This window comes from Micromesistius poutassou, assembly GCF_964030765.1.
Source record: "Micromesistius poutassou genome assembly, chromosome: 5".
NCBI classification, from domain to species: Eukaryota; Metazoa; Chordata; class Actinopteri; order Gadiformes; family Gadidae; genus Micromesistius; species Micromesistius poutassou.
The window spans coordinates 15531288-15542866 of record NC_140275.1 but is presented as its reverse complement, the minus strand read 5'-3'; the positions used below and the strand labels follow the sequence as shown (position 1 = coordinate 15542866).

Genomic DNA, 11579 nt, shown 5'->3' with positions numbered 1-11579 from the left:
CTTATTACTTATTACTTACTTATAATACAAGTAAACACATTTGCAAATTGGGCTTGAGATGTCAAGCTAAAACCAAATACCAAAGTTTTGTTCCGTTTCCTAAATCTCACCAATTATCTCTTTGTTTTAACTCAGATTAAATACAAATGACAAAACACCAACAAGTAATTAATACTTTATGCATTTCATTTAAATAATGCCTGTCTCAAGTAGAATGGCAGTCTGTTGATGACTCTATCGAAGTATAATCATTAGTAAGAGGGTCAAATAAAAGCCTGAAAACAATAAACTTTAAAGCATCTGCCAGCAATGGGCGTGAGTATGCAGTGATTGTGGCTGGATTTGATTCAAAAAGATTGTATCATAATGGAGCTAAGATCTGATCTGAGGCTTATTGCAGATGACTCCAACCAGTGATATTGGAGGCCGGTCAAAGGTGATAGCTGTCAATGATTGTAACGATTGTTGCATCAGGGATATTTCAAGTGGAGTCAAAGAGGGTCTTTCAAGGAGATGCCAATTCCTTTCAGCCTTCAAATAGCCAAAGAAACAGCAACTGGATATAGGCAAGACAATACACTATAGAGCTTTAAAACTAATTTAATAAATAAATGTATAATGACTATGAATAGAAATCATTCTAAATTGTTGTTTTAAATTAATTTTTAGGACCATATGTTGTATTTTTGGCCTATGTATGTAACATCACGTAACATGATGTAACAGTTTGCAGGGTTTACATCTTGTTTGCAAATATGTATTCCCACTGCAGAGGATTTAAATCCCATGCCAATAAAGCAAAACAAAAACACTGCCATTCATACTCTTTCTAAGTTTATTCCAGCAGACATATTACCAGGACAATGCACATCATTTTCAAGATTTTCTTAAATCACTACTTCTATACATAGAAATATATAAACAAAGGCACTCTGGACATACATAGACAGGGTTCCACTGAGTGGCATAGCCAGATAACAGGGCTAAGAGGTGACAGGGTTAAATGGGATCCACAGGCGCAACCCAACATTCCAATACAACTATTCAAACCAGCACTACACTTTCCTACATCTGTGGTGGGGGCCCTGATACCATGCAGCATCAGAGGGAGCTCATTGGTGGATTCGATGGGGCAAGGCGTGGCCGGCCAAATGCATGAGCCGGAGGAAGATTTGATTGGAGTCGCTGCTCTCCAATAGGCCAGTTGGATCGTAGCTATCCTCTTCGGTGACACAGGATTGGTCAGTTGTGCAGCTCTCTGAAATGATTGGTTAAAATAGAAAGAGCGAGTGAGTTCATATTGCATTGACGTTAGCATAAAAGCAGCATACCCTTATATATACTGAAATAGCATAGCAACCATAACTTGGGTTATTGTGCGTGAATGAGAATCAATGAAGGGGATTTTCTTCATTATGCACCTGCATCACAACAGAGGCCGGAGGCGGCGCAGCGTCCGCCCTCGGAGCCGCAGGGTTTCCCTCCCGCCTGGCAGGGGGTGAGCAGGTAGTTTTCTTCCGCACAGTGGGCCGTCTCCGGGGAGCCCAGGAGGCAGCCCAGGCCCTCGCCGCAGCAGATGCTGGGGCCGAAGCAGCGGCCCCTGTCCCCGGGGCCACAGGGCATGCACTGGGGACAGAGACAGAGAGATGAGAGACTCCAATACATCGCTATCCTCCTGAGACACAACGTTCAGCACTGCTGAACGGTTGGCCCCTCTGCTCTCTCTGGTTTTCTGTTGGCGAGTAATAACTTGACCAGTATCATTTAAACCTGTACTATGTAACTTCAACGATCTTCAACTATTCTTCAACTATTCAACGATCAATTCATTGCATTGAAAGAATATCTGAACTAAAAAGCTCCAACAGTGAAATCATCCAGGGTAGTTTTCTGTATCAATTGTTTTATTATGGTCCAGCTAATAGAGACTGCTAATGGGGAGTACATCCAGGTTTAAATTAAACATAAACATATCTATCTATATAACACATCTTCTATCTTGACTACAGTAAATCCAAGCCCACTCACCTTGCGCTGCGGGGCGTCCATAAGGGATCTCTTCCCTCCGATGGGGCAGTTGGAGATGTAGCAGGCAGAGCACGCCGACAGCAGGAAAAGCAGGGACACTGAAACAGCTGCTCCGGTCATCTCTGTTAACGGACGTATAGAAGAGCACGGTACCAGAATGAGACCACACTATGTGATCCTCTACCTGGTCATACAAATAATAGGCAATACAATACAAGACAATACAAATGAATAGAATTGTACTCACTTCTCAACGGACTAAGGACGCACAGTAGATATTTCAAAATAGTTACTTCGGTGAAGACCCTCTTGGTGAAGATGCTTGTCCTGTTCTGGTGGCTGCCGTCCCTTTATATACCGTGCAGGTCTACGTCGGCGAGTGATGCCTTAACCTCAAAGCCACTTAGGGGATCCTTAATGAACCTTTATTAAGTCACGTCCAGAGAAGGAGCCGCTGCATAGGGGGCCAGAGCAGGGCAGGTGAGGGGGCCGGTGTTCAAGTGACCTGCCTCAGTGGCCTTTCCCATTAGAGATGATTAGGAAAGGGCTGGCCGTCCGTGACCACGCAAGCTTTTAGACCGCAGGAGGTCAGAGGGATCAGGAAGGAAATGGAGATATGAAAAGGCTGTGACCAAAGAATGACAGCTGATGACATGACACGATGGCAGGTGCATAATGCGTTTTGTTGCATTTTAAGGAATGTAATTTTCATCATCTTTTAGGCGTTGTCATTGTTTTTGTTGTCAGAGGAGGACACAAGTGTTCTTGAAGATGAATGTCGATAAAATCTTCATTTCATGGATCTTCATTTGAATGTATACTGGAGGAATGTTGGGTACCAACAAAAAGTAAATAAAAATATATAATACAAGTAAACATATTCTTGTGATCTTATGAATGAAAATCTTTTGCATTTAACATACAGTACATGCACACACTCACACACCTTGTAGACACTCCCACATGTATGCACACTCCAACACGCACGCACACACACACACACACACACACACACACACACAGATTCTTCTACCCATTTTTTCTCTTGATTAGGAAGTTTCTAATTCTCCATTAGAATTGATTCACACATCGCCCAAGGTCATGGGTTAATTGATCTAATATGCCAATTAATGCAGATTAATGATTAGCTTCAGTGAGGCTGAAGAGAGCGTTCACTGTTTCAATGGTATGAGCTCAATTAGCAAGCGCCTTACTTTTACTCACTTTCATATCATCCTATTAGTGAATGACGGTAGCTAATTAAAACCTTCTTACTTTGATAATGATTCTGTTCCAAGGGGCAGGCGAAAAAAGTTCAGTTGAATGAAGTCATCGCATTCAACAGACAGATATACATAATTACTTTTATTTTAAGAATTTTTGTAGGAAATGTTGCACACTGGTCAAACTTTTTTTTTTTTTTTTTTTTGAGTGTTTGTGCGAAGTTTGCCTTCAGGGCTTGTGGCTAGAAAGGGATTTCTGCCTGTCCTTAACCCTAAACCTTATAGTTATGTATCCTAAAGCTAACAAAGTATTTGTGTTGCCTAAACATAACAATTTAGTGTTGTTGCCTAAGCCTAACCAAGTACTTGTGTTGCCTTAACCTAACCAATCTTTTTTGTTGCCTAAACCTTACCAAGTAGTTATGTTGCATATTTAGTTTTTTTTCCTAACCTAACCAAGTACCTGTGTTGCCTAAACCTTAGACATTAGTAATTTTGCCTAAACCTAACAAAGTCGTTGTGTAGCATAAACCTAAAAAGGTAGTTGTGTTGCCGAAACCTAACCAGTTGTGTTGCCTAAACCTTACCAAGTAGTTGTGTTGCCTAGACCTAACCAAGTAGTTGTGTTGCCTAAACCTTACCAAGTATTTGTGTTGCCTAGACCTAACCATGGTGGCCTTAACCTAAACAAGTAGTTGTGTTACCTAAGCCTAATCACATTGCAACTTAAAACTAAAAATACTAAGTAATCTAAGTCTAAAAATAATTTGTGACATGAACCCGGTTGTCCTGGGTGAAAGTCCTTTAACTGAACTATTCAACCACCACAACCTCCACCTCACATGCACTTTGTCGCTTTTTATCTGATGTCATGATCACCTGTCTTCTTTAAGACCTATCTGGCAGAAAGGGCTATCTGGCAAAAAGCCCTGAAGACAAACGTCGGCCTGCATGCGGCCGGCATGGCCCTTGTCACTCTAGAAACGAGGGATGCCTGCCCCTTAGTGGCTTGAGTTAAACACTTCATCCGTCCAACTTTCTGTTCAAACAATGCACTTCCTAGACATTATGCACTCATTAAACATCAGTGCTTTGCCATGCAATCCCCGAAATGTTATTTCAGCTATTCCAGAGAGACAGCAAGTAGGTTACAAGCAGCCTTTGATGGGACATGGTTCTTCATAAATAAACATCATTCCCCACTAAACAGGAGATGACTCCTTTGCATCCTCTACATTTCGTCCTACTCTCAACAAATAGGTGGGTATCAATTCATCTTGGGTTCAGTAAAGGATTGTAGATTGTTGGACTTCTATGCAGAGGCATTTGAACTGAACTACGGCAATTGTCTGTGCTTATAATCTGTAATAATCCTCCATTATCACCTGAGACAATATATTTCAGCAATGCCAAATGAAAAATGACATTTAGAATTTGGGCAATTGTGATTGTTGGTGTTTTGAAAAAAAAAATTCTAGCATGCCTGTCTGTCCCCAAAGCTATGGTAAATCCTTACTATAGAGAAATGGAGATGTCTATCTGGCGTTTCCTTATTTTTCTGCAGGAAGGCACTAGGCTTGTTGACTTCCTCTCCCCTCCCTTCCTTCCTTCTCTCCGAAGGTACTCATCTGAAAAATGAGAACAAAGTGATTGTTCCTGTTCTCTTTCTTAAGTCAGTGCAAACGCTGTCTGTGGACGGGCGTCTCAGTCCGAGCCGTACAAGGTGCAGAGCAACAGTACAGAGAGAGGGATAGAGGGAGATAGAGGAGATAGAGAGGGAGATAGAGAGAGACAGAGGGAGAACACACAGAGAGATACGACAGCTGCTGCTTCTGCTGCTGCACCTCTGCCAATACAGAGTCCCCAGTACCATAGGAGTCTGCTGTGCTGTGCTGGTAAGTTCCACACAACACACACACACACACACACACACACACACACACACACACACCCAGGCAGGGTTTCATGGTGAGACGGTGGTGCATGGACAGCGCTTGACTTGGCATCAGGGCATAGGAGGGGCTACTGAAGTGGATTGTTAGGAATGCAGGGGATAAGGCAGAGGAAGGGCTTGGGGGTCCCCGCATATGATAGATAGATGATGATAAGTAATTATAATGGAAGAATAAACAGATGAAGCATTTATATTAAGATTTTACATTTATATTCAATTCATTCGAATTGAAGCATTTTGAGGAGTTGCAGTGAAGTTATTATTGTAAGGCTGCTTAATTAAACTCAATTAAGTTGTCGTGTTCATCATGGAAATTGTAATTTGATCCTGACACTCCTCAAAATTGCCGTCAGAGTGGCAAAAAGAAAATACTAATTTTCCGTTTAATTAATTTTGCTCATTAGAATTACTTTCCTTTTCATCATCTTCTCGAAAATCATCAGCATTATCGACAAGGATTGCATTCAGACAGTCAGTCATATCTATAGCACTCATCTTATTCACAATTGATAAAGGACAATGTCTACAATAATGTGCAGATTACTACAAACGGCAGACTGTGTCATTCAAAATGATGCTATTATATATTGTAGGTCATACATCATTCATATCACTGTGTTTTCAGTTTAACTTCTGATTATGGAAAACCATTTCCGAGGATAAACAAATAATTCTGTCATCATCAGTGAAAAAGGTGACCAGAGCAGAGAGAGAGAGAGAGAGAGAGAGAGAGAGAGAGAGAGAGAGAGAGAGAGAGAGAGAGAGAGAGAGAGAGAGAGAGCAAGAGTGAGATAGAGAGAGATCGAGAGAAAGAAAGAGAGTGAGGGAAAGTGTGAGAGAGAGAAGATAAGTGAGAGTTGAAGGTGACCATCTCCACACTTTAACTTCTTTATTTTGGAAGAAGAGATGGGTGAGAAGAGAAGCCAGTGAGAAAGTGGGAAGTGAAAGTAACTAGAGAGGGGCACGGACAAAGTGGTGGAAAGCATTTTAGACAAGTGGCTATTGCAAAGCTGTGTGTCCCACCAAAGACAAATCGTGGATCATGTATCATTGTATATCGAAAGCAGAACAGAAAGTGGTAAAGTACCCACGAAAGATTGCTCAGGTAGATAGCTATGCCTCCTCTCAGTTCCCCTCACACTATGAGACCTTATCCGATGCATTTCTCTTGCACTATTGCACTGATGTCCCCGTTGATCTCTTAAATCTAGGAAGAGGATGGACAGCTCCTCCCCAGCAAGAAGTCTTCCTTTCAGAGACGACCTGCAGCCAGCGACTCAGCACGGTTTCTACTTAAGCCACCCTCCACTCAACATTAAACCCACAAACCTCTCTTCTCCCAGATACCCTGACACATCCCCCACCAGATACACCTTTAGCCGTGCTTTCAGCCCCCACAGGTTTGCATCTATGTTTGGATCCCAAGACAGACATCACGTTCAGAAGGAGGGATCTCAAAAACGCAAAAAAACGCCTCTCAAAAAGGATGCAAGAGAAGGTGAATCCATTGAGGGAGAGGAAGAAGCAGAAGAGGCAGAGAGAGAGGGGGCTGAGGCTGGAAGCAGGAAGAGGACAGCCTTGCTACCCCATCTACCCCTTTCCCGTAATCCTCCATCCGTCGGCCAGGAAGCCATCCCGGGCATGATCGATCTCAACCGACTGCAGCTCCAGAGTACTCTCTCCAGGTGCGAGCCGCGTGGCCCTGCCCTACCTGTTCAGGTGAAAGAGGAGCCGCTGGCTTCTCCCCCTCCAATATGGCACCCGCCTCCGCTCTTCCTCCATCCCCCTTCCCCATACTTCCCCCCTTTCCACCCCAGCCTGCTGCCCTTTCCTTTCTTCATGGCCGGGCCCGTCATGCACCTCCCCCCGCGATCCATGTACCCCAAGCAGGCCCTCAAACCCGGTCGTCGGGGCCCAGACGGAGGCCCGCGCGGAGGGGGAGCGACCGGCGCAGAGAAGCTGGGCTTCAACGTCCAAGTGGACGACAGCTACTACGTGGACGTGGGCGGCGACCAGAAGCGGTGGAAGTGCCGCATGTGTGAGAAGTCGTACACCTCCAAGTACAACCTGATCACGCACATACTGGGCCACAGCGGCATCAAGCCGCACGGCTGCAACCTGTGCGGGAAGCTGTTCAAGCAGCTGAGCCATCTGCACACCCACCTGCTCACGCACCAGGGCATGAGGCCCCACAAGTGCCAGGTGTGCCACAAGGCCTTCACGCAGACCAGCCACCTGAAGAGGCACATGATGCAGCACAGCGACGTGAAGCCGTACAGGTGAGAGGACACTCAACCTTCTGCTGAAGAAACTCTCTTCCGTCTTTTCCGTTGCCTCCTTTTACTCTCTCCTCCTCCATCTTTTGCCCATTCATCCTGTAACTCGTCCGGGGTGATCTCCTCTCCCCCCAACCCTCCCCCTTAACGCCCTTTCTCCTCCCCCCCCCCTTTCCTCCTTCTCTCCTCCAGCTGTGGTGTGTGTGGCCGGGGCTTCGCCTACCCCAGTGAGCTCCGCTCGCATGAGCTGAAGCACAAGAAGGGTCAGGAGAACGTGTGCGTGGAGTGCGGCCTGGACTTCCCCACTTTGGCCCAGTTGAAGAGACACCTGACCACCCATCGCGGGCCCACCCTATACAGGTGAACCACAGCCATCCGTGTAGAGCCACAGGAACACCATGAGATGGACCACAGACACAGAGAAAATGTGTTGTTAGAGTGTAGGGGGAGAAGAAGAGCAGTGTTTGAGTTGGCAGTGTGACTTTTCTTCGGTAAATCAAACGAGATTGACACTGATGTATCCGCAGGTGTGGGGAATGCCAGAAAACCTTCCAGTACCCAAGCCAGCTTCAGAACCACATGATGAAACACAAAGACATCCGGCCGTACATCTGCAGCGAGTGTGGCATGGAGTTCATCCAATCCCACCACCTTAAACAACACACACTCACTCATAAGGTAGCTCTCCTCTCTGTGACACACACTGGGGACAGAATAACTATATTGTTCATCGTAAATTCATCGTCTCTGAAAATGCTAGATTCTGTGTAGCATTATGATTTGACTCTGACTCTGGTTTCCGAACGCACCATTGCAAGTTGTATGAGAAAGTTGGTATGTCTTCCTTATATAGGAAGTCTTCCTTTGTCTTCCTGGTAAAATAAAGGTTAATGTTATTGAAAAGCATGCCCTTTCTCACACATCTCCCCCCCCCCCCCCCCTCCTTCTGTTCTTATTCTAACAGGGGGTGAAGGAGCACAAGTGTCGGATCTGCGGTCGAGAGTTCACCTTGTTGGCCAACATGAAGCGCCATGTTCTTATCCACACCAACATCAGGGCGTACCAGTGCCACATGTGCTTCAAGAGCTTTGTCCAGAAGCAGACGCTCAAGGCCCACATGATCGTCCACTCCGACAACAAACCCTACAAGTGCAAGGTGAGCCATCGGACAGGGAATCGACATCTACAAGCAAACCTTGCATTTGTGTGTGTGTGTTTGTGTGTGTGTGTGTGTGTGTGTGTGTGTGTGTGTGTGTGTGTCACACATGTAAACATGTAAACACACCGTTTTGGACCACAATGAAAGCGCTTTCAATGTTCCATGAAACACTTTCACCAAAGGCATCCACCCACAAACGGGGCATTCATTGTCTTCTCGCTGCTCCACACTGTACACACCAAACAATCCACGTGGGGCTGCCGAGCCTTGCTGCATACATACCAAGGGCTCTATTGAAAAACCTTGCATTCTTTTGGAGGGTGAGTGTGAAAGGGCACACTCCCTGCTGGAGTGTGGAGCACGCCTGGTGTTGTGGACGGGGGGACGGGGGCGGAGGGGACAGGGGGGATGGGGGGGGGGGGGGGGACGGTGACCAGATAGCAGACAGTCTTTTGGCCTCACCGTCCATAGGAAGGATATCGCTGCACAAAGTGCCTCTCTAACAATGGCCCTCCCCCCCACCGCCCCCCTGCTCCCTCACCAACGCCCCCCTGGAGCAAAGGGCCCACAAATAGATTTCATCTTGCTTTCTCCGCTGCTGGAGGGGAACTTCCTGTTTTCTCACGGTCCTCTCGGACAGTTTACAGTCCCTCTCTCCTCCTGGAGGAAAGGACCACCCTAATAAAGAAGAATGCAGAGGAAGGACGGGACAGAAGCTGCCAGACCCTGCCATGTTCTCCTCTCAAGCCCCTGTCTCTCACTCCCCTCTGGCTTCCTCTTTCCCTCCCACTACCTCTCTCTCTCTTCTCTCTATCTCTTCCGCTCTCTCCCCCTCTCTCCCCCTCCTCTGTCTCTTACCCACTTGCTCTCTCTCTTGCCCTCTCTCTCTCCAAACACCCATCCTCTCGCTACTTCCCCTTCTCTCTCTCTCTCTCTCTCTTGCGCTCTCGCTCTCTCTCTCTCTCTCTCTCTCTCTCTCTTCTCTCTCTCTCTCTCTCTCTCTATCTCTCTCACTCTCTTTTGTTTGTCTGTATAGAGGTAGATAATACAATTAGATGAAATTAGAGGAAGAGAAGGAAAAGGGATATAGAGAGAGAAAAAGGATGTGATTGCAGGGCTGAATTGTGCCTGGCTGGACATTCATTGATGACTACATGTTTGCTTTGAGGCTGGGCATGCAAGAGGACTAGGACAATAAACGAAATGACTGTTGGCACAGGCCAAATCAGAGATATTAATGCTTCCCTGTTGTTTATTTACCTTTAAACAGAATAATGAATTTATTGCTGCATTTCAAAGAAACAGTTTATTCATTCGAGTTCCATTAGGAAGGTGCGGAACTAGACAACACAATGCAGATTGTTTTTATGTTTATTATGTTCATGCTAGTTTAGCATTAGAACTCTCTAACTGTGTGATCCAATGTGTCTCCCCAGCTCTGCGGGAAGGAGTTCAACAGAATGCATAACCTAATGGGCCATATGCATCTCCACTCAGACAGCAAGCCCTTCAAATGCCTCTACTGCCCCAGCAAGTTCACCCTGAAGGGAAACCTGACTCGACACATGAAGGTCAAACACGGCATCATGGACCGAGGGCTGGACCAGAGATGTAGGGATGCTGCGTGATTGCAATCGTCTTCATCATCTGTATTTGTATTATGTTTGGGCTCTGCAAAATAGGTATCATGATGATAAGTGTTTTTTAATCGTCTTTCTTTAGTGTTTCGGCGCAGGGGGCGATTCTGTCTGCCCCCTCCCCTGGGTCTGCTGACCCGCTTCAACCAGGAGGAGCCCTGCGACCTGTCTCAGAAGACCCCCGACCCACCGGGCCTCCACCTGGCCCACTCCGACGGAGAGAGCCTCCCCGGCAGCTCCTGCCAGGAGGAGGAGGAGGAGGAGGAGGAGGAGGAGGAGGAGGAAGAGGAGGAGGGGGAGGAGCGCTTGTACAGCCACCAGGTGTACCAGCACCGCACGGAGCTCCGCTATGCTCCTGAGTCAGAACCACGTGGTCGGCCCTACCAGCCCGGCCGCGGACCACGGGACGTCCCATACCCGCACGGCACCTTCCACCCCCAGCAGGAGGCCCGGACGGCACCTCCCCCGGGCAGCCTCTACCTGGACGGACGAGGACGACTGTGCAGGTCACCCGCGGGGACGCCCCCGCCTTCGCTTGGCGACGGGTCCCACGCCGAGGCAGGAGACGCGGGGCGCCTCAGCGAGACGATGGACGAGGGGCGGTGTTACGATAACGATTCAGAAACAAAGTACGAGGTTCACGGCGAAGAGGGAAGTGAGACGCCGCGATGGGAGCAAGGGGTGGGTGTGAATGGTGATCTCCCAGCGGTGGGGAGACAGAGCAGGTTAGAGGAAGGGGAGAGGCGTCTCTGCATGATTGTTGAGCCCTCAGACAGGGGAAGAGAAGAAGGAGAGGAAGAATGTGAACAGGAAGATGCGTAGAACTGGGAGCACTAGACAATGAGCTCACGAGGAAAGCGGAAGTTAGACAGTGTTTTTGTTCTATATGGGAGCTGAGAGAGTGTGATTTAACTGCTGTGAAGCGTATTGTATATAAGCCATAATTACACACAGATTTTATTGAAAAATTGAAATATATATATATTGAAATATTGGAAAATACTGCCGTTAGAGGAACAACGCTGTTAATGTGATATTTGTTTAATTTGATTCAAAATAGCTTATCATTTGTTTTGCAATAATGATTTCTTAATCATGTCTGAATGAGAGATTTTTAGGTTGCGTTGACCTTGTCTGCTTTGTTGTTTAAATTTTTGATCAACTTTTTTTTCAACTTTTAATATTGTCTTTTTATGAAGCTGTGAAACGTTTTGCCATAAAGCTTATTAGTTGGTAGCAGAATAAATGTTTAAATGCTTAATCTGTATACCCTATTTATGAAACAATAAATTTGACATTGAT

The 11579-nt window shown here is 46.3% G+C and overlaps 2 protein-coding genes across 2 annotated transcripts; one reads left to right on the top strand and one right to left on the bottom strand.

The window, feature by feature from the left end:
- Nucleotides 1-1112: 1112 nt before the first annotated feature.
- LOC311343888 (isotocin-neurophysin IT 1-like) lies at nt 1113-2148 on the bottom strand (the record flags this gene model as incomplete). The annotated part of the gene is made up of 3 exons (XM_084468860.1): nt 1113-1258; nt 1422-1626; nt 2029-2148. The coding sequence occupies 3 exons, from the start codon at nt 2146-2148 to the stop codon at nt 1113-1115; spliced, it is 471 nt and encodes a 156-aa protein (XP_084324986.1).
- Nucleotides 2149-4962: 2814 nt separating this feature from the next.
- znf366 (zinc finger protein 366) lies at nt 4963-11579 on the top strand. Its single transcript, XM_084468736.1, has 7 exons — nt 4963-5146; nt 6417-7484; nt 7674-7841; nt 8009-8159; nt 8446-8637; nt 10077-10251; nt 10363-11579. The coding sequence occupies exons 2-7, from the start codon at nt 6424-6426 to the stop codon at nt 11097-11099; spliced, it is 2484 nt and encodes an 827-aa protein (XP_084324862.1). The 5' UTR covers nt 4963-5146; nt 6417-6423; the 3' UTR covers nt 11100-11579.

Excerpts from the sequence above, each read along its gene's own strand:
- znf366 (XM_084468736.1), top strand. The coding sequence starts at position 6,424 with ATGGACAGCTCCTCCCCAGCAAGAAGTCTTCCTTTCAGAGACGACCTG. Across the intron at positions 8,160-8,445 it reads AACACACACTCACTCATAAG|GGGGTGAAGGAGCACAAGTG; the intron begins GTAGCTCTCCTC and ends TTATTCTAACAG. Across the intron at positions 8,638-10,076 it reads ACAAACCCTACAAGTGCAAG|CTCTGCGGGAAGGAGTTCAA; the intron begins GTGAGCCATCGG and ends GTGTCTCCCCAG.